The following is a 26,968-nucleotide window of genomic DNA, read 5'->3' as shown; positions in this document are numbered from 1 at the left end:
GGTCCATAGTTCCCCTATAGCTCTATAGGATCCATAGTTCCCCTATAGCTCCTATAGGGTCCATAGTCCCCCCATAGCTCCTATAGGATCCATAGTTCCCCTATAGCCCCTATAGGGTCAGCAGAAGCAGCAGCGCTTTATTGCGAGGGGGCGGGGCTTACACAGCCAAAGGGGGCGGAGCTTCGACACGTCACGTGAGCCGGAGGCCACGCCCATTTAGGGGGGCGGGGCTTGTGAAGCGGAAATTGGGCGTGGCTTGAGCGAGGGGGGCGGGGCTTAGTGAGAAGGGGCGGGGCTTAAGGAAGAAGTGGGCGGGGCTTGAGCGAAGGGGGTGGGGCTTAAGGAAGAAGTGGGCGGTGCTTGAGCGAGGGGGCGGGGCTAAGAGCAGCGCTGGGGGGGGGGGGGCAGTCCCATAGGATCCCAGTATGGGGTGGGGGTGGGGTCCCAGTTTGGGGTCTCTCAGTCCTATAGGATCCCAGTTTGGGGGGTAGGATCCCAGTTTGGAGGGTCCCAGTCCCATAGGATCCCAGTTTGGGGGGTGGGGGTCCCAGTTTGGGGTCTCTCAGTCCCATAGGATCCCAGTTTGGGGGGTAGGGGTCCCAGTTTGGGGTCTCTCAGTCCCATAGGATCCCACTTTGGGGGGTGGGATCCCAGTTTGGGGTCTCTCAATCCCATAGGATCCCAGTTTGGGGGTGGGGGTCCCAGTTTGGGGTCTCTCAGTCCCATAGGATCCCAGTTTGGGGTCTCTCAGTCCCATAGGATCCCAGTTTGGGGGGTCCCAGTCCCATAGGATCCCAGTTTGAAGGGGGGGGTCCCAGTTTGGGGTCTCTCAGTCCCATAAGATCCCAGTTTGGGGGGGGGCGTCCCAGTTTGGGGTCTCTCAGTCCTATAGGATCCCAGTTTGGGGGGTAGGATCCCAATTTGGGGGGGGGGATCCCAGTTTGGGGGGTCCCAGTCCCATGGATCCCAGTATGGGGGGTCCCAGTCCCATAGGATCCCAGTTTGGGGTGGGGTCCCAGTTTGGAAGGGTCTCAGTCCCATAGGATCCCAGTTTGGGGGGGGCGTCCCAGTTTGGGGTCTCTCAGTCCCATAGGATCCCAGTTTGGAGGGTCCCAGTCCCATAGGATCCCAGTTTGGGGGGGGGCGTCCCAGTTTGGGGTCTCTCAGTCCTATAGGATCCCAGTTTGGGGGGTAGGATCCCAATTTGGGGGGGGGGGATCCCAGTTTGGGGTCTCTCAGTCCCATAGGATCCCAGTTTGGGGGGGTCCCAGTCCCATAGGATCCCAATTTGGGGTGGGGGTCCCAGTTTGGGGTCTCTCAGTCCTATAGGATCCCAGTTTGGGGGGTGGGGTCCCAGTTTGGGGTCTCTCAGTCCTATAGGATCCCAATTTGGGGGGTCCCAGTCCCATAGGATCCCAGTTTGGGGGTTCCAGACCCATAAGATCCCAGTTTGGGGGGTAGGATCCCAATTTGGGGGGGGGATCCCAGTTTGGGGTCTCTCAATCCCATAGGATCCCAGTTTGGGGTCTCTCAATCCCATAGGATCCCAGTTTGGGGGGTCCCAGTCCCATTGGATCCCAGTTTAGGTTGGTCTCAGTTTGAGGCTGTCCCAATTTAAAGGGGGTTGGGGGGGGGGTGTTCTTATTTGGGGAGGGGGGGGTCCCCGTTTTGAAGGGGGGGGGTCCCTATTTTAGGGTCATGGGGTGGGGGGGGGGTCCCCATTTTGAATGGGGGGGGTCCCCATTTTGGGGTCTCAGGGGTGGGGGTTGGTCCCTATTTGAGGTGTGGGGGGGTCCCCATTTTGAAGGGGGGGGGGGTTCCCTTTTTAGGGTCATGGCGTGGGGGGGGGGTCCCCATTTTAGGGTCTTGTGGGGAGGGGGTGTCCCTATTTGGGGAGGGGGAGGTCCCCATTTTGAAAGGGGGAGGGTCCCCATTTTGGGGTCATGGGGTGGGGGTTGGGTCCCTATTTGAGAAGGGGGGGGGGTCCCCATTTTAAAGGAGGGGGTCCCCATTTAAAAGGGGGGGGGTCCCCATTTTGAAAGGGGGGGGGTCCCCATTTTGGGGTCTCGGGGGGGGGTCCCTATTTGAGGTGGGGGGGGGTCCCCATTTTGAAGGGGGGGGGCCCATTTTAGGGTCATGGGGGTCGGGGTGGGGGTCCCTATTTGGGTAAGGGGGGGGTGGTCCCAATTTTGAGGGTTCCCCCCCCCCCCCCATTTTATGGGGTCACTCGAAGAAGCTGGCCAGGCTTTGGCGAAGGGAGCGGGCGGCATCGGGGGGGGGCGGAGCTGAGCTGAAAAAGGGGGGGGGGTTAATAGGGTGGGGTTAATATGGGTCCCTATAAAGACCCCCCCCATAGAGACCCCCCATAGAGACCCCCCCATTGCGACCCCCCCATAGGGACCCCCCTTTGTAACCACCCCCCCCTTGACTCTCCCATTGTGACCCCCACCCCAAATAGGGGCCCCCCATAGAGACCCCCCATTGTGCCCCCCCCAATAGGGTCCCCCCATAGAGACCCCCCCATAGAGACCCCCCATGGAGACCCCCCCATTGTGCCCCCCCAGTAGGAACCCCCATTGTGACCACCCCATTGTGACCCCCGCATAGGGACCCCCCTTTATAACCCCGCCCCCCTTGACCCTCCCATTGTGACCCCCCCCCAAATAGGGGCCCATCATAGAGACCCCCCATAGAGACCCCCCCCCAATAGCAACCCCCCATAGAGACCCCCACATTGTGATCCCCCCCATAAAGACCCCCCCATGGAGACCCCCCCATTGTGACCCCCCCAATAGGGTCCCCCCATAGAGACCCCCCCCATAGAGACCCCCCATGGAGAACCCCCCCCAATAGCAACCCCCCATAGAGACCCCCCATTGTAACCCACCCCATTGTGCCCCCCCCCAATAGGGAGCCCCCTTAGGGACCTCCCCATAGAGACCCCCCCACTGTGACCCCCCCCATGGAGACCCCCTATTCTGACCCCCCCATTATGACTCCCCCCCATAAGGACCCCCCATTCTAACCCCCCCATAGAGACCCCTCATTCTGATCCCCCCCATTGTGACCCCCCCAAAAAGACCCCCCCATTGTGAAACCCCCCACAGACCCCCCCCATTGTAACCCCCACCCATTGCCCCCCCCAATAGGGTCCCCCCATAGAGACCCCCCCATAGTAACCCACCTCATTGTGCCCCCCCCCATTGTGAACCCCCCATAAAGACCCCCCTGTTCTGACCCCCCATATAGACCCCCCCCATTATGACCCCTCATAGAGACCCCCAATTGTGACCCCCCCATTGAGCCCCCCCCCCATGACCCCCCATAAAGACCCCCCCATTATGACCCCCCCCCCACAATAGAAACCACCCAATCCAATACTGACCCCCATCGGGTTCTACCCCTTTAAGACAGGCCACGCCCCCTGCTATAAGCCCCGCCCCTCCAGCTCTAAGCCCCGCCCCCCTCCTGCCATAAGCCCCGCCCCAACCTGCAATAAGCCCCGCCCCCTGCAATAAGCCCCGCCCATTCAGCTCTAAGCCCCCGCTCTAAGCCCCTCCCCCTCCCGATCTAAGCCCCGCCCCCTTCAGCTCTAAGCTCCGCCCCATAATCTCTAAGCCCCGCCCACTCATCTCTAAGTCCCGCCCCCCATCTCTAAGCCCCGCCCCCTCCTGCCATAAGCCCCGCCCACTCGGCTCTAAGCCCCACCCCATCTCTAAACCCCGCCCCTTCAGCTCTAAGCTCCGCCCCCTCTTGATCTAAGCACCGCCCCCCTCATCTCTAAGCCCCGCCCCCTGCCCTAAGCCCGGCCCCCTCCTGATTTAAGCCCCGCTCCTTGTTCTAAGACCCCCCCTCTCTACGCTCCGCCCCTGCCACAAGCCCCGCCCCCTCCTGATCTAAGCTCCACCGCCTCGTCTCTAAGTCCCGCCCCCTGCCCTAAGCCCCGCCCCCTCATCTCTAAGCCCCGCCCCATCTCTAAGCCCCCTTTTGATCTAAGCCCCGCCCCCTGCTCTAAGCCCCGCCCCCTCACCTTCAAGCACCGCCCCCTCATCTCTAAGCCCCGCCCCCAACCCTAAGCCCCGCCCATTGCTCTAAGCCACACCCTCATCTCTAAACCCCGCCCCCTCATCTCTAAGCCCCGCCCCTCCAGCACTAAGCCCCGCCCCTTCAGCTCTAAGCCCCGCCCCCCATCTCTAAGCCCCGCCCCCTACCTGCCGGGTTTTGGCACCAAAGCTGGTTTGGGTCCAGGGGGTGGAGCTTGTGGGCGTGGCTGCCGAGTGGTGGGCGGGGCTTGAGGGCGTGGCTGACCAATGGGAGGGGTTTGGGGGCGGGGCTGAGGGGAGGTGGCGGGGTTTGGGGGCGGGGCTGACCAATGGGAGGGGTTTGGGGGCGGGGCTGGGGGGAGGTGGGTGGAGCTTGGGGGGCGGGGCTGAGGGGAGGTGGGCGGAGCTTGAGGGCGCTGTTGACCAATGGGAGGAGCCTGGGGGCGGGGCTGAGGGGAGGTGGGCGGAGCTTGGGGGCGGGTCTGACCAATGGGAGGAGCCTGGGGGCGGGGCTGAGGGGAAGTGGGCGGGGCTTGTGGGCGCGGCTGAGGGGAGGTGGGCGGGGCTTGGGGGCGGGGTTGGCCAATGGGTGAAGCCTGTGGGCGTGGCTGAGGGGAAGTGGGCGGGGTCTGAGGGCGCTGTTGACCAATAGGAGAAGCCGGAGAGCCTGAGGCGGGGTTTGCGGCCGGAGCTGACCAATGGGAGGAGTTTGTGGGCGGGGCTGCCCTTGTGGGCGGGGCTGAGGTCCGCTGGGCGTGGCCTGATTGGCTGTGGGCGGAGCCTGAGCACGAGGCTGACCAATGGGAGGGGTTTGGGGGCGGGGCTGTGTAGTGGGTGGAGCCTGAGGGCGCTGTTGGCCAATGGGAGGGGTTTGGGGGCGGGGCTGAGGGCCGGGTGGGCGGGGCTGGATTGGACCACGTGGTTGGGGTGGGCGGGGCGATGCGGAGGCCACGCCCCCTTGTGGGCGGGGCTTGGGAGGGTCGGAAGGAGGGGCTCCTGTGGGAGGAAGTGATGTCATCAAATGGGGGCGGGGCTTAATGAAGGGGCGGGGCTTAACGAAGGGGTGTGGCTTAATGAAGGGGCGGGGCTTAATGAAGGGGGCGGGGTTTAATGAAGGGGTGTGGCTTAATGAAGGGGGCGGTGCTTAATGAAAGGGCGGGCTTAATGAAGGGGCGGGGCTTAATGAAGGGGAGGGTCTTGATGAAGGGGGTGGGGCTTAATGAATGGGAGGTGCTTAATGAAGGGGTGGGGTTAATGAAGGAGTGTGGCTTAATGAAGGGGCGGGGCTTAAGGAAGGGGGCGGGGCTTGATGAAAGGGAGGAGCTTAATTAAGGGGTGGTGCTTAATGAAGGGGCGGGGCTTAATGAAGGGGATGGGCTTAATGAAGGGGATGGGCTTAATGATGGGGAGGGGCTTAATGATGGGGAGGGGCTTAATGAAGGGGGGGGGTCACTCACCTTGAGGTGGGGGGCGCTGTTGAGTTGGGGTCCCCCCCAATGGCCGGCATCTATAAGGGGGGAGGGGGTAAATGTGAGTGGGGGGGGGGTGTGTTCAAAATGGGGGTCCGGGGGGATAAAATGGTTGGGGGGGGGTGATTTTGGGGTTAAAAGGGGGGGATTATGGGGTCTTTGTGGGGTTAATGTGGGGGATTTGCTGTTAAAAGGGGGATTTGGGGGTCTTTGTGGTGTTTTATGGGGGGATTTGGGGTTAAAAGGGGGATTTGGGGGCTGAAAATGGGGATTTTGGGGTCTTTGTGGGGTTAATGTAGGGGATTTAGGGTTTAAAGGAGGACTTGGAGGCTGAAAATGGAAATTTTGGGGTCTTTTTGGGGTTAATGTGAGGGATTTGGGGTTAAATGGGGGGATTTTAGGGCTGAAAATGGGGTTATAAATGGGATTTGGGGGCTCAAAAATGGGGTCTTTGGGGGATCCAATGGGGAGGTTGGGTCACAATGGGGTGGACACTCCAATTTGAGGAGGGGGGAGGGGTTATAAATTGGGATTTTGGGGGTCTTTGTGGGGTTAATGTGGGGGATTTAGGGTTAAAAGGGGGGATTTGGGGCTTAAAATGGGGGATTCGGGGGTTAAAGAGGGATTTGGGGGCTGGAAATGGGGATTTTGGGGTCTTTGTGGGGTTAATGTGAGGGATTTGGGGTTAAAAGGGGGATTTGGGGGTATTTGTAGGGTTAATATGAGGGATTTGGGGTTAGAAGCGGGGATTTAGGGGTCTTTCTGGGGTTAATGTGAGGGGGATTTGGGGTTAAAAGGGGGAATTTGGGGGTCTTTGTGGGGTTAATGTGGGGGATTTGGGGTTTTTTGGGTGGATTTGGGGGTCTTTGGTGTTTTATGGGGGATTTGGGGTTAAAAGGGGGATTTGGGGGCTGAAAATGGGGATTTTGGGGTCTTTGTGGGGTTAATGTGAGGGATTCGGGGTTAAAAGGGGATTTTAGGGCTGAAAATGGGGTTATAAATGGGATTTGGGGTCTCAAAACTGGGGTCTTTGGGGGATCCAATGGGGAGGTTGGGTCACAATGGGGTGGACACTCCAATTTGAGGGGGGGGAGGGGTTATCAATTGGGATTTTGGGGTCTTTGTGGGGTTAATGTGGGGGATTTAGGGTTAAAAGGGGGGATTTGGGGCTTAAAATGGGGGATTCGGGGGTTAAAGAGGGATTTGGGGGCTGGAAATGGGGATTTTGGGGTCTTTGTGGGGTTAATGTGAGGGATTTGGGGTTAAAAGGGGGATTTGGGGGTATTTGTAGGGTTAATATGAGGGATTTGGGGTTAGAAGCGGGGATTTAGGGGTCTTTCTGGGGTTAATGTGGGAGGGATTTGGGGTTAAAAGGGGGAATTTGGGGGTCTTTGTGGGGTTAATGTGGGGGATTTGGGGTTTTTTGGGTGGATTTGGGGGTCTTTGTGGTGTTTTATGGGGGGATTTGGGGTTAAAAGGGGGATTTGGGGGTTGAAAATGGGGATTTTGAGGTCTTTGTGGGGTTAATGTGAGGGATTTGGGGTTAAAAGGGGATTTTAGGGCTGAAAATGGGGTTATAAATGGGATTTGGGGGCTCAAAAATGGGGTTATAAATGGGATTTGGGGTCTCAAAACTGGGGTCTTTGGGGGATCCAATGGGGCGGGGGGTCACAATGGGGTGGGGGTGGTTGGTGTAACCTGTGGTCGGGGTCGGGGGGGTCCACGTGGGGGTCCCAATTCAGCTCTCATTCTGCCCAGCACCACCTCCACTATACGGGATTGATCTTCAGGTCCCGATAGCGGCAGCCAGGAGCCCATGACCTTATAAGGAGAATGACGTCACAATGGGGGCCTCTGTGACGTCACAATAAGGGGGCGGGGCTTTGTGACGTCACAATGTGGGGCTCTGTGACGTCACAATAAGGGGGCGGAGCTTCCAAACCCACCCTCGTGATTCGCTCGCTGCCATCAGCTTCCACTTCCGCTTCCAGGCCGCAGATCTCGGCCCCGCCCAGGAGGCGGGAACACGCCGACAGCCAATCACGGTGCCTGGGGGGCGGGGCTAAGACGGGGACACGCCCACCCACCCCTCCCCCCCCAACTCCCCATTGACCCCATTGATCCTATAGACCCCATTGATCCTATAGACCCCATTGATCCTATAGACCCCAATAACCCCATTGATCCTATAGACCCCAATGACCCCATAGACCCCAATGACCCCATTAACCCCATTGATCCCATTGACCCCATTGATCCCATTGATCCTATAGACCCCAATGACCCCATAGACCCCAGTGGCCCCATTGACCCCAGTGGCCCCATTGACCCATTGACCCCAATGTCCCCACTGACCCCATTGATCCTATAGACCCCAATGACCCCACTGACCACATTGACCCCATTGTCCCTATTGATCCTATAGACCCCAATGAATCCATTATCCCCACTGAGCCCATTGACCCCATTGACCCCAGTGTTCACTAATGTCCCCATTGACCCCATTGATCCCCATTGACCCCATTGATCCCATAGACTCCATAGACCTCATTGATCCTATAGACCCCATTGACCTCATAAACCCCACTGACCCCATTGACCCCATTGATCCTATAGACCCCAATGACCCCACTGATCCTATAGACCCTATAGACCCCATTGTCCCCATTGAATGTCCCCACTGACCCCATTGATCCTATAGACCCCAATGACCCCATAGACCCCATTGATCCTATAGACCCCATTGACCCCATAAACCCCATTGACCCCAGTGTCCACTAATGTCCCCATTGACCCCATTGATCCTATAGACCCCAATGACCCCATTATCTGCACTGACCCCATTGACCCCATTGATCCTATAGACCCCATTGACCCCATTATCCCCAATGATCCCATTGACCCCATTGACCCCATAGACCCCGTTGTCCACTAATGTCCCCATTGACCCCATTGACCCCAATGGCCCCACTTACCCCATTGATCCTATAGACCCCATTGACCCCATTGTCCCCCAATGTCCCCATTGACCCCATTATCCCCACTGACCCCATTGACACCATAGACCCCAGTGTCCACTAATGTCCCCATTGACCCCATTGATCCTATAGATCCCATTGACCCCATAGACCTCACTGACCCCATAGACCCCATTGATCCTATAGACCCCAATGACCCCATTATCCCCACTGACCCCATAGACCTCATTGACCCCAATGATCCCATAGACCCCATTGACCTCATAAACCCCACTGATCCCATTGACCCCATTGACCCCATTGATCTTATAGATCCCAATGACCCCATTGACCCCATTGATTCCATTGACTCCATTAACCCCATTGACCCCATTAACCCCACTGAACCCCATTGATCCCATAGACCCCATTGACCTCTTAGACCCCATTGATCCCAGTGTCCCTAATGTTCCCATTGGCCCCACTGACCCCACTGACTCCAATGTCCCCATTGATCCCATTGTCCCCATTGATCCCATTGACCCCATTGATCTCATTGACCCCATTGTCCCCAGTGTCCCCAATGGCCTCATATCCCCCATTGACCCCAATGTCCCCCCCCAGGTAACACTCACCGCGGGCTGAGGGTCACGGCCTCCATCTGCTCGGGGTCAGACAATGGGGCACTGCGGGATCACAGCCCCACACGTCCACAATGTGGCCAATACCCCCCATAACACCCCTCCCCCCCACCCCCCATTACCCCAAATTACCCCCCATACCCCCTTATCCCCAAATACCCCCCAATACCCCCCATATCCCCTCCACCCCCCACCCCATATACCCCCCCACACTGCCCCATACCCTCCCAAACCACCCCTAATACCCCCTATACAACCCCATAACCCCCCAGCCCCTATCCCCCCTATACCCCTCAATACCCCCCATAACCCCATTACCCCCCCATACGCCTCATACCCCTCAATACCCCCCATAACCCCAATACCCCCCCATAACTCCATTACCCCCCTATCCCCGCAATACCCCCCATAACCCCATAACCCCATAACCCCCCCAATACCCCCCATAACCCCATAACCCCCCATAACCCCCCCAATCCCTATCCACCCAATACCCCCCATAACCCCATTTCCCCATTATCCCCCCATACACACCCATAACCCACCCCAACCCCTATCCCTCCTATACCCCCCCAATACCCCCCATAACCCCATAACCCCCCAATACCCCCCATAACCCCACAACCCCCCACCCCATACCCCTCATACCCCCCATAACCCACCCCAACCCCCCATCCCCCATTACCCCTAATACCCCCCAATACCCCATATACCCCCCCATATACCCCCCATAGCCCCCCCCAACCCCTATTCCCCCATTACCCCCTATAACCCCATTACCCCTAATACCCCCCATTACCCCCCAATACCCCCCATAACCCCATTACCCCCATTCCCCTCCCCATACCCCCAATACACCCCATAACCCCATATATCCCCCCCCACCCCATACCCCTCATAACCCCATAACCCACCCCAACCCCCCATTCCCCCATTACCCTTAATACCCCCCAGTACCCCTCAATACCCCCCATAAACCCCAATACCCCCAATAGCCCCATTACCCCCCTATCCCCCCATAACCCCAATGCCACCCATAACCCCAATACCCCCCATAACCCCCACCAACCCCTATCCCCCAATACCCCCCATAACCCCATTACCCCCATTCACCCGATACCCCCCATAACTCCATAACCCCCCAATACCCCCCATAACCCCATTACCCCCCAATACCCCCCATAACCCCATTACCCCCATTCACCCGATACCCCCCATAACTCCATAACCCCCCAATACCCCCCATAACCCCATTACCCCCCAATACCCCCCATAACCCCATAACCCCCCAATACCCCCCATAACCCCCCAATACCCCCCATAAACCCCAATACCCCCCATAACCCCATAAACCCCCAATACCCCCCAATACCCCCCAATACCCCCCATAACCCCCCAATACCCCCCATAAACTCCAATACCCCCCATAAACCCCAATACCCCCCATAACCCCATAAACCCCCAATACCCCCCATAACCCCATATACCCCCCCAATACCCCCATAACCCCCCAACCCTCCCCCCATGCCCCCCCCACCCCCCCCTTACCGCAATGCTCTGCTCTCAGCCCCGATTCGTTGCACCCTGAGGCGAAACCCTCCATCTTTTGGGTCTCTTGTTGGATCAAAGCCCCGGCCCGGACCCCCGCCATCACCCCAGCAACAGCCCCCAGGGCTTCAGGGCTGCTCACACGAACCTAAAAGGGGGGCGGGGACACATTAAGCCACGCCCTCTATAGGCTAAGCCACGCCCCCTATATGGTAAGCCACGCCCCCTCTCATAACCCACCCCTATAGGCAATGGATGCCCCCTCTTAGGCCACGCCCCCTATTCAAATTAGGCCACGCCCACAGCACGATAAGCCACGCCCCTTATGTGGTAAGCCACGCCCCCTTCCCATAGCCCGCCCCCATATGCAATGGCTGCCTCTCTTAGGCCACGCCCCCTATTCAAATAGGCCACGCCCCCTATTTGGTAAGCCACGCCCCCTATAAATTAAGCCACGCCCCCTGTCATGACCCACCCCTATAGGCAATGGCTGCTTCTCTTAGGCCACGCCCCCCTTTTAAGCTAAGCCACGCCCACCTTTCATTTAGGCCACGCCTCCTTCTCTTATGCCACGCCCCCATTCAAATTAGGCCACGCCCTCTATATGGTAAGCCACGCCCCTTCTCATAACCCTCCCCTATAGGCAATGGCCGCTTCTTTTAGGCCACGCCTCCTATTCAAATTAGGCCACGCCCCACTCAAAGGCCACGCCCCCTTAATTTAGGCCCCGCCCCTTTCCATCCATGCCTTCATTAGGCCACGCCCCCATGCAAATGACACGCCCATTTAGGCCACGCCTCTTTCCATGTATGCCTTCATTAGGCCACGCCCCCTATGCAAATGACATGCCCATTTAGGTCACGCCCCTCGTCTTAGGCCACACCCCCTTCCCTTTCGGCCTCTCCCATTGGCCCTCACCCAGGCCACGCCCACAAAATGGGCGGGGTCTCACCGTGTCCACGCCCCCGGGGGCGGGGCTTAGCGTCACCAGCATCGGGAAGGTGGGGGCCGTCAGCTGCGGACCAGAATAAACCAGTATAAACCAGTATAAGCCAGTATAAGCCAGTATGTACCAGTATAAACCAGTATGAACCAGTATGAACCAGTATGTACCAGTATAACCCAGTATAACCCAGTATATCCCAGTATATCTCAGTATGTCCCATTATATCCCATTATATCCCATTATATCCCAGTATATCCCATTACATCCCATTAAATCCCATTACATCCCAGTATGTCCCATTATATCCCAGTATATCCCATTATATCCCATTATATCCCATTACATCCCAGTATATCCCATAATATCCCAGTATATCCCAGTATATCGCAGTTCAGCCCAGTATAACCCAGTATATCCCAGTATATCCCAGTATATCCCATTACATCCCATTATATCCCAGTATATCCCAGTATATCCAAGTATAACCCAGTATATCCCAGTATATCCAAGTATAACCCAGTTTAACTCATTATATCCCAGTATATCCCTCCCAATATATCCCAGTATATCCCATTATATCCCAGTATATCCCAGTATAACCCAGTCTATCCCATTACATCCCATTATATCCCATTATAACCCAGTATAACCTAGTATATCCAGTATATCCCAGTGTATCCCAGTATAACCCAGTATATCCCAGTATATCCCATTATATCCCAGTATATCCCAGTACATCCCAGTATATCCCAGTACAAACCAGTGCCCGTGGCCGGTGGCAGAATCTCATTGGTGCCATAGGAAAACCCCTCAGATCCCAGTTCCTTCTGCAGCTGCATGGCCTGCGCCAACTGCATAAACCAGTATAAACCAGTATAAACCAGTGTAACCCAGTATAACCCAGTATAAACCAGTATAAACAAGTATAAACCAGTATAAACCAGTATAAACCAGTGTAACCCAGTATAACCCACTATAACCCAGTATAAACAAGTATAAACCAGTATAAACCAGTATATCCCAGTATATCCCAGTATAAACCAGTATAACCCAGTATAAACCAGTATAACCCAGTATAACCAGTATAAGCCAGTATAACCCAGTATAACGCAGTATAACCCAGTATAAACCAGTATAATCCAGTATAATCTGGTATAAACCAGTATATCCCAGTATTACCCAGTATATACCAGTATATCCCAGTATAACCCGGTATAACCCAGTATAAACCAGTATAACCCAGCATAACCCAGTATATCCCAGTATATCCCAGTATAACCCAGTATAAACCAGTATATCCCAGCATATACCATATATACCATGTCCCATTCCCCCCCCCACCCCCTCCCATTCCCCTCCCAGTCCCCCCAGTTTATCCCATTCCCCCCCCAGTTCCCTCCCTGTCCCTCCCAATCCCCCCCATCCCCTTCAAGCCCCCCCCCCAATTCCCCCCCACCCCTTTTACCCCCCCACACCCCCTCCCAGTCCCCCCCAGTTTATCCCAGTCCCCCCATTCCCCTCCCATCCCCCCCCCACTCCCTCCCACCCCCTCCCATTCCCTCCCAGTCCCCCCCATTCCCCTCCTATCCCCAACCCCCCATCCCATTTCCCCCACCCCCAGGACCCTTCCCATTCCTTCCCATTCCCCTCCCACTCCCCCCCAGTTTATCCCAGTCCCCCCCAGTTACCCCATTCCCCTCCTATCCCCACCCCCCATCCCATTTCCCTCCCCGCCAGGCCCTTCCCATTCCCCCCCACTCCCCCCAGTTTATCCCAGTCCCCCCATTCCCCTCCCAGTTCCCCCCTAACCCCCATTCCCCCCATCCCCCTCCCACCCCCTCCCATTCCCCCCCATTCCCCCCCAGTTTATCCCAGTCCCCCCCAGTATCTCCCATTCCCCCCATTCCCCTCCCAGTTCCCCCAGTTTATCTCAGCCCCCCCCAGTTTATCCCAGTCCCCCCCCATCCCATCCCATATCCCATATCCCATATCCCATACCCTATATCCCATATCCCCATATCCCATATCCCATACCCTATATCCCATATCCCATATCCCATATCCCATATCCCATCCATCCCATCCCATCCCATATCCCATATCCCATACCCTATATCCCATATCCCATATCCCATATCCCATATCCCATATCCCATATCCCATCCCATCCCATCCATATCCCATATCCCATACCCTATATCCCATATCCCATATCCCATATCCCATATCCCATCCCATCCCATCCCATATCCCATATCCCATACCCTATATCCCATATCCCATATCCTATATCCCATATCCTATATCCCATATCCCATATCCCATATCCCATATCCCATATCCCATACCCTATATCCCATATACCATATCCCATATCCCATATCCCATCCCATCCCATATCCCATATCCCATATCCCATATCCCATATCCCATATCCCATACCCTATATCCCATATCCCATATCCCATATCCCATACCCTATATCCCATATCCCATATCCCATATCCCATATCCCATATCCCATACCCTATATCCCATACCCCATATCCCATATCCCATATCCCATATCCTATATCCCATATCCCATACCCCATATCCCATATCCCATATCCCATACCCTATATCCCATATCCCATATCCCATATCCCATACCCTATATCCCATATCCCATATCCCATATCCCATATCCCATCCCATCCCATCCCATCCCATATCCCATATCCCATATCCCATACCCTATATCCCATATCCCATATCCCATATCCCATATCCCATATCCCATACCCTATATCCCATATCCCATATCCCATATCCCATACCCTATATCCCATATCCCATATCCCATATCCCATATCCCATATCCTATATCCCATACCCCATATCCCATATCCCATATCCCATATCCTATATCCCATATCCCATACCCCATATCCCATATCCCATATCCCATACCCTATATCCCATATCCCATATCCCATACCCTATATCCCATATCCCATATCCCATATCCCATACCCTATATCCCATATCCCATATCCCATATCCCATATCCCATATCCCATCCCATCCCATCCCATCCCATATCCCATATCCCATATCCCATACCCTATATCCCATATCCCATATCCCATACCCTATATCCCATATACCATATCCCATATCCCATATCCCACCCCCATTCCCCCCCTATTTCCCCCCCATTTCCCCCCATTCCCCCCCATTTTATCCCCCCCCCCCATTACTGACCATGGCAGGTGGGTGCGTGGCCCTTATGGCGGCGCTGATGGGGGTGGTCGCAGGGACCCCCCCCAATTGAAGCCCCATTAAAAACCTACGGACGGATCCAGCCGGGCCCCCCCGCGGCTCCTCGCGGAACAGCACGTAATCGGGACGAAGCCGTCTGTGACGTCACAATGGGAGCCGGTTGTGACGTCACAATGGGCCCCCTTTGTGACGTCACAATACCCCCATTGTGACGTCACAATACCCCACATGCCCCTTTGTGACGTCACAATACCCCCTTTGTGACGTCACAATACCCCACATGCCCCTTTGTGACGTCACAATCGCTTCCACCAAGCCCCCTTAATCCCCCCAGACCCCATTAATCGACCCCATTACCCCCCATCCGACCCCATTAACCCCCCCCAGACCCCATTAGTCGACCCTGTTCCCCCCCCCCCGATCCCATTAACCCCCCAATCCCCATTAATCGACCCCAAACCCCATTAAACCCCCCCTGACCCCATTAATCGACCCCATTAACGCCCCCCGACCCTAATTAACACCCCCCAGACCCCATTAAACCCCCATTAACCCCCCCCCAGACCCCATTAATCGACCCCATTAACCCTCCCCCAACCACATTAACCACCCCAGACCCCATTAATGGACCCCAAACCCCATTAATTGACCCCATTAACCCCCCCAGACCCCATTAATCGACCCCATAACCCCCCCAAATCCCCATTAATCGACCTCAGACCCCATTAATCGACCCCATTAACCCCATTAATCGGCCCCATTAACCCCCCCCGACCCCATTAATCCCCCCCAGACCCCATTAAACCCCCCTTAAACCCCATTAATAGACCCCATTACCCCATTAACCCCCCCTCCAAACCCCATTAACCCCATTAACTGACCCCATTAATGGACCCCGAACCCCATTAATTGACCCCATTAACCCCCCTCCAGACCCCATTAATCGACCCCATAACCCCCCAAAATCCCCATTAGTCGACCCTATTACCCCCATCCGACCCCATTAACCCCATTAATCGGCCCCATTAACCCCCCCGACCCCATTAATCCCCCCCAGACCCCATTAAACCCCTTTAAACCCCATTAATAGACCCCATTACCCCATTAACCCCCTTCCAAACCCCATTAACCCCATTAATCGGCCCCATTAATGGACCCCAAACCCCATTAACCCATTAATCGACCCCATTAACCCCCCCCAGACCCCATTAATCGACCCCATAACCCCCCCAACCCATTAATCGACCTCAGACCCCCTTAAACCCCATTAACCCCCCCAGACCCCATTAATCGACCCATTAACCCTCCCAAATCCCCATTAATCGACCCTATTACCCCCATCCGACCCCATTAACCCCATTAATCGACCCCATTAACCCCCCCGACCCCATTAATCCCCCCAGACCCCATTAAACCCCTTTAAACCCCATTAATAGACCCCATTACCCCATTAACCCCCCTCCAAACCCCATTAACCCCATTAACTGACCCCATTAATGGACCTCAAACCCCATTAATTGACCCCATTAACCCCCCCAGACCCCATTAATCGACCCCATTAACCCTCCCAAATCCCCATTAATCGACCCTATTACCCCATTAATCGACCCCATTAACCCCATTAATCGACCCCATTAACCCCCCCGACTACATTAATCCCCCCCAGACCCAATTAAACCCCTTTAAACCCCATTAATAGACCCCATTACCCCATTAACCCCCCCAGACCCCATTAGTCGACACCAAACCCCATTAATCGACCCCCCCTCAGACCCTATTAATCCCCCTCAGACGCCATTAAACCCCCTTAAACCCCATTAACCCCTCCCGACCCCATTAATGGACCCCAAACCCCATTAATTGACCCCATTAACCCCCCCCGACCCCATTAATCGACCCCATAACCCCCCCAACCCATTAATCGACCTCAGACCCCATTAAACCCCATTAACCCCCCCAGACCCCATTAATCGACCCCATTAACCCTCCCAAATCCCCATTAATCGACCCTATTACCCCCATCCGACCCCATTAACCCCATTAATCGACCCCATTAACCCCCCCGACCACATTAATCCCCCCAGACCCAATTAAACCCCTTTAAACCCCATTAATAGACCCCATTACCCTATTAACCCCCCAGACCCCATTAGTCGACACCAAACCCCATTAATCGACCCCCCCTCAGACCCTATTAATCCCCCTCAGACGCCATTAAACCCCCTTAAACCCCATTAACCCCTCCCGACCCCATTAATGGACCCCAAACCCCATTAATTGACCCCATTAACCCCCCCCGACCCCATTAATCGACCCCATAACCCCCCCAACCCATTATCGACCTCAGACCCCATTAAACCCCATTAACCCCCCCAGACCCCATTAATCGACCCCATTAACCCTCCCAAATCCCCATTAATCGACCCTATTACCCCCATCCGACCCCATTAACCCCATTAATCGACCCCATTAACCCCCCCGACCACATTAATCCCCCCAGACCCAATTAAACCCCTTTAAACCCCATTAATAGACCCCATTACCCTATTAACCCCCCCAGACCCCATTAGTCGACACCAAACCCCATTAATCGACCCCCCCTCAGACCCTATTAATCCCCCTCAGACGCCATTAAACCCCCTTAAACCCCATTAACCCCTCCCGACCCCATTAATGGACCCCAAACCCCATTAATTGACCCCATTAACCCCCCCCCAGACCCCATTAATCGACCCCATAACCCCCCCAACCCATTAATCGACCTCAGACCCCATTAAACCCCATTAACCCCCCCAGACCCCATTAATCGACCCCATTAACCCTCCCAAATCCCCATTAATCGACCCTATTACCCCATCCGACCCCATTAACCCCATTAATCGACCCCATTAACCCCCATGGCCCCATAAGTCCCTTATGGGGTCGGTACCTGACAGCGCCCCTATGCGGCTCAATGGTGACAGTGAGGGATCCGTGGGTCGAAGCCACGCACGACAGCTCCGAGAACTGAGCCTATGGGACCCCAAAATCTATGGGGCTGCCCCACATCTATGGGGCAGGACCCCAAATCTATGGGGCAGACCCATAAGGGATGGGGAGACCCCGAAATCTCAGCCCCAAAACCCCAAATATGGGGCTGAAATAGAGACTTTGGGGACCCATATATCTATAGGACCTCAAAATCTATGGGGCTGCCCCACATATCTATGGGGCAGACCCCAAATCTATGGGGCAGACCCCAATTCCCACCTGCTCCACACGCAGCTCCACATCGCCGTGCACTGATTTACCCCGGAACAGCTTCACCCTATAGGGACCCCATAGAGACCCCATAGAGACCCCATAGAGACCCATAGGGACCCATAGAGACCCCATAGAGACCCATAGAGACCCATAGAGACGCATAGAGACGCATAGAGACCCCATAGAGACCCATAGAGAATCATAGAGACCCATAGAGACCCATAGGAACCCATAGAGACCCATAGAGACGCATAGAGACCCCATAGAGACCCATAGAGAATCATAGAGACACATAGGGACCCATAGAAACCCACTGAGACCCATAGAGACCCATAGGGACCCATAGAGACCCATAGAGACCCATAGAGACCCATTGTGACCCCATAGAGACCCCATAGAGACCCATAGGGACCCATAGAGACCCCATAGAGACCCATAGAGACCCATAGAGACCCCATAGAGACCCATAGAGACCCATAGGGACCCCATAGGGACCCCATAGAAATCCCATAGAGATCCTATATGGACCCCATAGAGCCCCCCCATAGCCCCTATATGTCCCAACCCCACCCCATAGAGCACCCCACACCCCCTATAGCTGCCCCTCCCGACCCTATGTCCCCCCATAGGTGCTCCCCCCACCCCATAGAGCCCCCATACACCCCATAGATGTCCCCCCCGACCCTATATCCCCCCATAGGTGCCTCCCATCCCCTCCCTCGACCCTATATCCCCCTATAGGTACCCCCCCCACACCAAATAGGTTGCCCCCCCCACCCCATAGAGCCCCCATAGCCCCCATAGGGTGCCCCCCCCGACCCCATATCCCCCCATAGATGCCTCCTACCCACCCCCCAACCCCATAGGGCCCCCATACACCCCATAGGTGCCCCCCCGACCCTATATCCCCCCATAGGTGCCCCCCCACACCCTATAGGTGCCCCCTCCCCACCCCATAGAGCCCCCATACACTCCATAGGTGCCCCCCCGACCCTATATCCCCCCCATAGATGCCCTCCCCCACCCCATAGAGACCCTATAACCCCCATAGGTACCCCCTCACCCCATAGATCCCCCATAGATGTCCCCCCCCGACCCTATATCCCCCCATAGATGCCCCCCAACCCCATAGAGCTCCCATACACCCCATAGGTGGCTCCCCCCGACCCTATATCCCCCCATAGGTGCCCCCCCGACCCTATATCCCCCCCTATACGTGCCCCCCGACCCTATATCCCACCATAGATGCCCCCCATCCCCTCCCTCGACCCTATATCCCCCTATAGGTACCCCCCATAGATCCCCCATACCCCCCATAGATGCTCCCCACCCCCCCCGACCCTATAGAGCCCCCATACACCCCATAGGTATCCACCCCGACCCTATATCCCCCCTACAGGTGCCCCCCAGCCCACCCCGACCCTATAGAGACCCCATAACCCCCATAGATGCCCCCTCCCCGACCCTATATCTCCCCATAGATGCCCCCCATCCCCCTCCCGACCCTATATCCCCCCATAGATGACCCCCCCCCTCCCCGACCCTATAGAGACCCCATAACCCCTATAGGTGCCCTCCCCAACCCTATATCCCCCCTATATGTGCCCCCGACCCCATAGAGACCCCCATACACCCCATAGTACCCCCCCCCCGACCCTATAGAGACCCCATAACCCCCATAGATGCCCCCCCCTGACCCTATATCCCCCCATAGAGTGCCCCCCCCCCCCATAGAGACCCTATAACCCCCATAGGTACCCCCTCACCCCATAGATCCCCCATAGACGTCTCCCCCTGACCCTATATACCCCCTATATGTGCCCCCCCCACCCCATAGAGCCCCCATACACCCCATAGGTGCCCTCCCCGACCCTATATCCCCCCTATATGTGCCCCCAACCCTATATCCCCCCTATATGTTCCCCCCAGACCCCATAGAGCCCCCCATAGCCCCTATAGGTGCCCCCCCCGACCCTATATCCCCCCTATATGTGCCCCCCCGACCCTATATCCCCCCATAGATGCCCCCCCACCCCATAGATCCCCCCATAGCCCCTATAGGTGCCCCCCCGGACCCTATATCCCCCCATAGAGCCCCCATACACCCCATAGGTGCCCTCCCCGACCCCATATCCCTACCAGTCGATGTGGGGCTGCCCCACAACCAGCAGCAATGGGGCCGGAGTCGGGGGGGTTTTATGGGGTCCCCCAAAATCCGACCCCCCCCCAGCCAAGAAATTCCCATCCGACAGGCGGCGCCGCAGGAAATCCATCATGGGGCCTATGGGGTCAGATTATAGGGCCGGGTTATGGGGTCTTATGGGGTCCTATTGGGGCCTATGGGGTGGGGGGGGTTATGGGGTCAGATAGGGGGGGTTATGGGGTCATATAGGGTCGGGTTATGGGGTCAGATTATAGGGGCGGGTTATGGGGTCAGATAGGGGCGGGTTATGGGGTCAGATTATAGGGGCGGGTTATGGGGTCAGATAGGGTCGGGTTATGGGGTCAGATAGGGGCGGGTTATGGGGTCGTATAGGGTCAGGTTATAGGGTTATATAGGGTCGGGTTATGGGGTCTTATGGGGTCCTATTGGGGTCTATGGGGTGGGGGGGGTTATGGGGTCATATGGGGTCGGGTTATGGGGTCAGATAGGGGCGGGGTTATTGGGGTCAGATAGGGGCAGGTTATGGGGTCGTATAGGGTCGGGTTATAGGGTTATATAGGGTCGGGTTATGGGGTCTTATGGGGTCCTATTGGGGTCTATGGGGTGGGGGGGGTTTATGGGGTCATATGGGGTCGGGTTATAGGGTCATATAGGGTCGGGTTATGGGGTCAGATAGGGGTGGGTTATGGGGTCAGATAGGGGCGGGTTATGGGGTCAGATTATAGGGGCGGGTTATGGGGTCAGATAGGGGCGGGTTATGGGGTCAGATAGGGTCGGGTTATGGGGTCTTATGGGGTCCTATTGGGGCCTATGGGGTGGGGGGGGTTATGGGGTCATATGGGGGGGGTTATGGGGTCGTATAGGGTGGGAGGGGGTTATGGGGTCATATAGGGGGGGGTTATGGGGTCATATAGGGTGGGGTTATGGGGTCCTATGGGGGTCTTGTGGGGTGGGGGGGGTTATGGGGTCATATAGGGTCGGGTTATGGGGTCATATAGGGTGGGGTTATGGGGTCATGGGGGTTATGGGGCCATATGGGGCCATATGGGGGGCTTATGGGGTGGGGTTATGGGGTCAGATAGGGGCGGGTTATGGGGTCGTATAGGGTCAGGTTATAGGGTTATATAGGGTCGGGTTATAGGATCATATATGGGAGGGGGGGGCTTATAGGGTCCTATTGAGGCCCTATGGGGTGAGGGGGGGGGTTATGGGGGTGGGGGGGTCTTATGGGGTCCTATTGGGGCCTATGGGGTGGGGGGGGTTATGGGGTCATATAGGGTCGGGTTATGGGGTCGTATAGGGTGGGAGGGGTTATGGGGTCATATAGGGGGGGGGTTATGGGGTCATATGGGGGGGGCTATGGGGTCAGATAGGGGCGGGTTATGGGGTCAGATAGGGGCGGGTTATAGGGTTATATAGGGTCGGGTTATAGGATCATATATGGGGGGGGGGGCTTATAGGGTCCTATTGATGCCCTATGGGGTGAGGGGGGGGGTTATGGGGTGAGGGGTCTTATGGGGTCCTATTGGGGCCTATAGGGTGGGGGGGGTTATGGGGTCATATAGGGTCGGGTTATGGGGTCGTATAGGGTGGGGTTATGGGGTCATGGGGGTTATGGGGCCATATGGGGGGCTTATGGGGTGGGGTTATGGGGTCAGATAGGGGCGGGTTATGGGGTCGTATAGGGTCAGGTTATAGGGTTATATAGGGTCGGGTTATAGGATCATATATGGGGGGGGGGGGGCTTATAGGGTCCTATTGATGCCCTATGGGGTGAGGGGGGGGGGTTATGGGGGTGGGGGGTCTTATGGGGTCCTATTGGGGCCTATGGGGTGGGGGAGGTTATGGGGTCATATAGGGTCGGGTTATGGGGTCGTATAGGGTGGGAGGGGTTATGGGGTCATATGGGGGGGGTTATGGGGTCATATGGCGGGGGTTATGGGGTCATATAGGGGCGGGTTATGGGGTCGTATAGGGTCGGGTTATAGGGTTATATAGGGTCGGGTTATAGGATCATATATGGGGGGGGGGGGGCTTATAGGGTCCTATTGAGGCCCTATGGGGTGAGGGGGGGGGGTTATGGGGTGGGGGGTCTTATGGGGTCCTATTGGGGCCTATGGGGTGGGGGGGGTTAAGGGGTCATATAGGGTCGGGTTATGGGGTCGTATAGGGTGGGAGAGGTTATGGGGTCATATGGGGGGGGTTATGGGGTCATATAGGGTCGGGTTATAGGGTCATATAGGGTGGGGTTATGGGGTCATATAGAGTGGGGTTATGGGGTCCTATAGGGTGGGGGTGGGGGCTTACAGGGTCCTATTGGGGTCTTATGGGGTCCTATTGGGGCCCTATGGGTTGGGGGGGGTTATGGGGTCATATAGGGTGAGGGGGGTTATGGGGTCTTATGGGGTCCTATTGGGGCCCTATGGGGTCGGGGGAGGTCTTATGGGGTGTGAGGGGGTCTTATAGGGTCCTATTGGGGTCTTATGGGGTGGGGGGGTTATGGGGTCATATAGGGTGTGTGTGGGGGTCTTATAGGGTCCTATTGGGGTCTTATGGGGTGGGGGGGGGTTATGGGGTCATATAGGGTGGGGGGGGGGTTATAGGGTTCTATGGGGGCCCTATGGGGTGGCGGGGGGTCTTATGGGGTGGGGTTATGGGGTTGTGGGGGGTCTTACGGGGTCGGGGGGGTTATGGGGTCCTATAGGGTGTGGGGGGGGCCTTATAGGGTCCTATAGGGGCCCTATGGGGGTTCCTATAGGGTCTGGAAGGAGGGGATCCTATAGGGGGGCCCTATAGAAGACAAAGGGGGGTATAAGATCCCCTATAGGATTCTATAGTGTGCCCTATAGGGGATGTATGAGGTCTATAGGGTGCCCTGTAGAGGATGTATGGGGTCTATAGGGGATGTATGGGATCTATAGGGTGCCCTATAGGGGATGTATGGGGTCTATAGGGTGCCCTATAGGGGATGTATGGGGTCTATAGGGTGCCCGATAGGGGATATAATGGGATCTATAGGGGATGTATGGGGTCTATAGGGAGGCCTATATGGGATATATGGGATCTATAGGGTGTCCTATAAGGGATATATGGGATCTATAGGGGATGTATGGGGTCTATAGGGGATGTATGGGATCTATAGGGGATATATGGGATCTATAGGGTGCCCTATAGGGGATGTATGGGTCTATAGGGGATATATGGGGTCTATAGGCTGCCCTATATGGGATGTATGGGGTCTATAGGGGATGTATGGGGTCTATAGGGTCTATAGGGTGTCCTATAGGGGATGTATGGGATCTATAGGGGATATATGGGATCTATAGGGTGCCCTATAGGGGATGTATGGGATCTATAGGGTGCCCTATAGAGGTTGTATGGGATCTATAGGGGATGTATGGGGTCTATAGGGTGTCCTATAGGGGATATATGGGATCTATAGGGTGCCCTACAGGGAATGTATGGGGTCTATAGGGAGCCCTATAGGGGACGTATGGGATCTATAGGGGATGTATGGGATCTATAGGGAGCCCTATAGGGATGTATGGGGTCTATAGGGTGCCCTATAGGGGAGGTATGGGATCTATACGGGATGTATGGGATCTATAGGGGATATATGGGATCTATAGGGTGCCCTATAGAGGTTGTATGGGATCTATAGGGGATGTATGGGATCTATACGGGATGTATGGGATCTATAGGGTGCCCTATAGAGGATGTATGGGGTCTATAGGGGATGTATGGGGTCTATAGGGAGCCCTATAGGGGATGTATGGGATCTATAGGGTGCCCTATAGGGGATGTATGGGATCTATAGGGTGCCCTATAGGGGATGTATGGGATCTATAGGGGATGTATGGGGTCTATAGGGAGCCCTATAGGGAATGTATGGGGTCTATAGGGTGCCCTATAGGGGATGTATGGGATCTATAGGGGATGTATGGGATCTATAGGGAGCCCTATAGGGGATGTATGGGAACTATAGGGTGCCCTATAGGGGATGTATGGGGTCTATAGGGGATGTATGGGGTCTATAGGGTATATATGGGATCTATAGGGGATGTATGGGGTCTATAGGGGATGTATGGGGTCTATATGGTGCCCTATAGGGTATATAGAGGATCTATAGGGCAGCCCTATAGGGTATATATGGGATCTATAGGGTGCCCCATAGGGTATATATGGGATCTATAGGGCTGCCCTATAGAAGCCCTACAGGTGCCCGGCTGCAGCCCTCGCTTAAGCCCCGCCCCCTTACCGTGACGTCACGTCCGATCCCACCCAATCAGATAACCCCGCCCCTCCCCATCGACCAATCAGAGCACGCCCTCCTCCAGATCCCGGAAGTAACGCCCCCTAATTAGCATAAACCAAGTCCACGTCCCTTTAGGCCACGCCCACTTTCAATGCAACCCAATGGAGGTGGGCGTGGCTTCGTTGTGACGTCACTCCAGGCCCCGCCCTCGGTACTGCAGTAGAAGTAGGCGGGGCGTCAGTGGTGACGTCACGTCCGGTTTGGGTTAAGCCCCGCCCACATTTAAAGAGACAGCGCAGAGATTCTCGGCTTTAATTTGGGGGGGGGGATTTTGGGGTGATTTTGGGATTCGGAGGCGCTCAGTCATCTGGAGGGGGGGGGAGGGGATTATTTGGGGCCCATAGGGACACATAGAGACCCCATAGAGACCCATAGAGACCCATAGGGACCCATAGAGACCCATAGGGACCCCATAGACCCCATAGAGACCCCATAGAGACACATAGGGACCCATAGGACCCCATAGAACCCCATAATCCTCCCCAACCACATAGAACCCCATAGGGAACCCACAGGACCCCATAGAATCCCATAGGGACCCATAGAGACCCATAGAGACCCATAGAAACCCATAGAGACCCCATAGAGACCCATAGGGACCCATAGAGACCCCATAGAGACCCATAGACCCCATAGGGACCCCATAGGGACCCAAAGGGGACCCCATAGAGACCCATAGAGACCCATAGAGACCCCATGAGGATCCATAGAGAACCATAGAGACCCATAGGGGCCCCTAGAGACCACATAGAGACCATAGGAACTCATAGAGAACCATAGAGACCCATATAGACCCTATAGGGTCTCTGTGCCCGGAAGTATCCTATAGAACCCCTATGGCCGCCATTTTACCCCTTCCCTGAGGCGCGAACTACAACTCCCAGCATGCACCGCGCCTCCACCGGAAATCACCTCGTCTTTTTTTCCCGCCTCGCGCATGCGCATTGCCAAGGGGCCCTGGTCGGTATGCGCATGCGTACACCGCGCGGCCTCTCTTTCCTCTTCCGTTCTTCTCCTCCTCACACTGACCGTCCATCTTTGATCCCCGTTTTCTCCGGCTTTTTAACAGCATTCAACGGGCGGGATCCCTCGGTAACGGAATGATGGCGGCCGGGATCGGGACTAGGCGCAAAGCCTGTGGTAGCCGGGGGAGGGGGGAGGAAGGGGAGGGAGCAGTGCGCATGCGCGGCCCAGGGCGTTGGGTGAAGAGCGCATGCGTGGAAGGGAAGAGTGAGGGAGGCGCTGTGCGCATGCGCTGGATGGGGTTTGCGCATGCGCGGTGTGTGGTTATGGGGTATATGGGAATGAATGGGGGGGTCAATGGGGGGGGAGGGGGTTAATATGGGGGTTAATGGGGGCAGGGGGGATGAATGGGGGTTGAATGGGGGTAGGGGTATTTAATGGGGGAAGGGGGGTTAATGGGGGCATTAATAGGGGGAGGGGGGGTTAAAGGGGGGATAGGGGGGTTTTAATGGGGGGAGGAGGAGGTTAATGAAGGGTTAATGGGGGGGAGGGGTATTTAATGGGGGGAGTGGGGGTTAATGGGGGCATTAATGGGGGTAAGGGGTTTAAAGGGGGGACTAGGGGGGGTTAATGGGGGAGGAGGGGGTTAATGAAGGGTTAATGGGGGGGAGGGGTATTTAATGGGGGGAGTGGGGGTTAATGGGGGCATTAATGGGGGGTAAGGGGTTTAAGGGGGGACTAGGGGGGGTTAATGGGGGGGAGGGGGTTTAATGCGGGGAGGAGGGGGTTAATGAAGGGTTAATAGGGGGGAGGGGGCGTTAATGGGGGCATTAATGGGGGGGAGGGTAGTTAAAGGGGGGGAGGGGCTAATGTGGGGGAGGGGGTGGGTAATGGGGGAGGTGGGGGTTAATGGGGGGGGAGGGGTATTTAATGGGTGGAGGGGGGGTTAATGGGAGCATTAATGGGGGGGAGGGGGGGTCAATGGGGGAGGAGGAGGTTAATGAGGGGAAGGTGGTGGTGAATAGGGGGGAGGGGGTTTAATGGGGGGAGGAGGGGGTTAATATGGGGGTTAATGGATGGGGAAGAGGAGGTTAATGGGGGGTGAGGTTAATAGGGGGGAGGGGGGCTAATGAGGTGGCAGGAGGGGATTAATGGGGGGCAGGGGGGGTCACCCCATCCTACAGGCCGTGTTGGTTCCTACAGGCCCAATTGGTTCCCTGTAGGCCTCAATGGTTCCCTGTAGGCCCAGTTGGTTCCTATACGACCCATTGGTTCTGTGTAGGCCTCACTGGTTCCCTACAGGCCCTGCTGGTTCCTTGCAGGCCCAGTTGGTTCCCTACAGGCCCAATTGATACCCTGTAGGCCTCAATGGTTCCCTGTAGGCCTCATGATTCCCTGTAGGCCCCATTGGTTCC

At 56.1% G+C, this 26,968-nt stretch overlaps 2 protein-coding genes across 4 annotated transcripts; both read right to left on the bottom strand.

Moving 5' to 3' along the window:
* Window positions 1-112: 112 nt before the first annotated feature.
* LOC146751231 (uncharacterized) lies at window positions 113-10,796 on the bottom strand. The gene is made up of 7 exons (XM_085535181.1): window positions 10,659-10,796; window positions 9,105-9,155; window positions 7,459-7,561; window positions 7,211-7,333; window positions 5,501-5,550; window positions 4,212-5,039; window positions 113-2,290 (listed from the first exon to the last, which is right to left on the bottom strand). The coding sequence occupies exons 2-7, from the start codon at window positions 9,128-9,130 to the stop codon at window positions 2,224-2,226; spliced, it is 1,197 nt and encodes a 398-aa protein (XP_085391307.1). The 5' UTR covers window positions 9,131-9,155; window positions 10,659-10,796; the 3' UTR covers window positions 113-2,223.
* Window positions 10,668-25,745, bottom strand: LOC146751230 (synapsin-1-like). Of its 3 annotated transcripts, none has more exons than XM_085535182.1 (8): window positions 25,503-25,745; window positions 20,251-20,392; window positions 18,118-18,175; window positions 17,798-17,880; window positions 14,851-15,004; window positions 12,365-12,455; window positions 11,611-11,673; window positions 10,668-10,806 (listed from the first exon to the last, which is right to left on the bottom strand). In XM_085535182.1, the coding sequence occupies exons 1-8, from the start codon at window positions 25,660-25,662 to the stop codon at window positions 10,787-10,789; spliced, it is 771 nt and encodes a 256-aa protein (XP_085391308.1). In that variant the 5' UTR covers window positions 25,663-25,745; the 3' UTR covers window positions 10,668-10,786. The 3 variants fall into 3 exon arrangements, with proteins under 3 accessions (XP_085391308.1, XP_085391309.1, XP_085391310.1); XM_085535183.1 differs by lacking the exon at window positions 25,503-25,745 and adding an exon at window positions 24,534-24,603; XM_085535184.1 differs by lacking the exon at window positions 25,503-25,745 and adding an exon at window positions 24,492-24,514.
* Window positions 25,746-26,968: the final 1,223 nt, after the last annotated feature.

Source organism: Coturnix japonica, unplaced genomic scaffold, assembly GCF_054131305.1.
Source record: "Coturnix japonica strain WE unplaced genomic scaffold, WE-NBRP24 Scf110, whole genome shotgun sequence".
NCBI lineage: Eukaryota > Metazoa > Chordata > Aves > Galliformes > Phasianidae > Coturnix > Coturnix japonica.
Note: the sequence above shows the minus strand (reverse complement) of the source record. Positions and strands in the feature narration are given on the sequence as shown.

Excerpts from the sequence above, each read along its gene's own strand:
- LOC146751231 (XM_085535181.1), bottom strand. The coding sequence starts at position 9,130 with ATGGAGGCCGTGACCCTCAGCCCGCG. Across the intron at positions 5,551-7,210 it reads CCCCCCGACCCCGACCACAG|ATGCCGGCCATTGGGGGGGA; the intron begins GTTACACCAACC and ends CCCCCCTTATAG. Across the intron at positions 5,040-5,500 it reads ACAGCGCCCCCCACCTCAAG|GAGCCCCTCCTTCCGACCCT; the intron begins GTGAGTGACCCC and ends TTCCTCCCACAG.
- LOC146751230 (XM_085535182.1), bottom strand. The coding sequence starts at position 25,662 with ATGCTGTTAAAAAGCCGGAGAAAACGGGGATCAAAGATGGACGGTCAG. Across the intron at positions 18,176-20,250 it reads GGGCAGCCCCACATCGACTG|GGTGAAGCTGTTCCGGGGTA; the intron begins GTAGGGATATGG and ends GGGTCCCTATAG. Across the intron at positions 10,807-11,610 it reads CCCCCGGGGGCGTGGACACG|GTTCGTGTGAGCAGCCCTGA; the intron begins GTGAGACCCCGC and ends CCCCCCTTTTAG.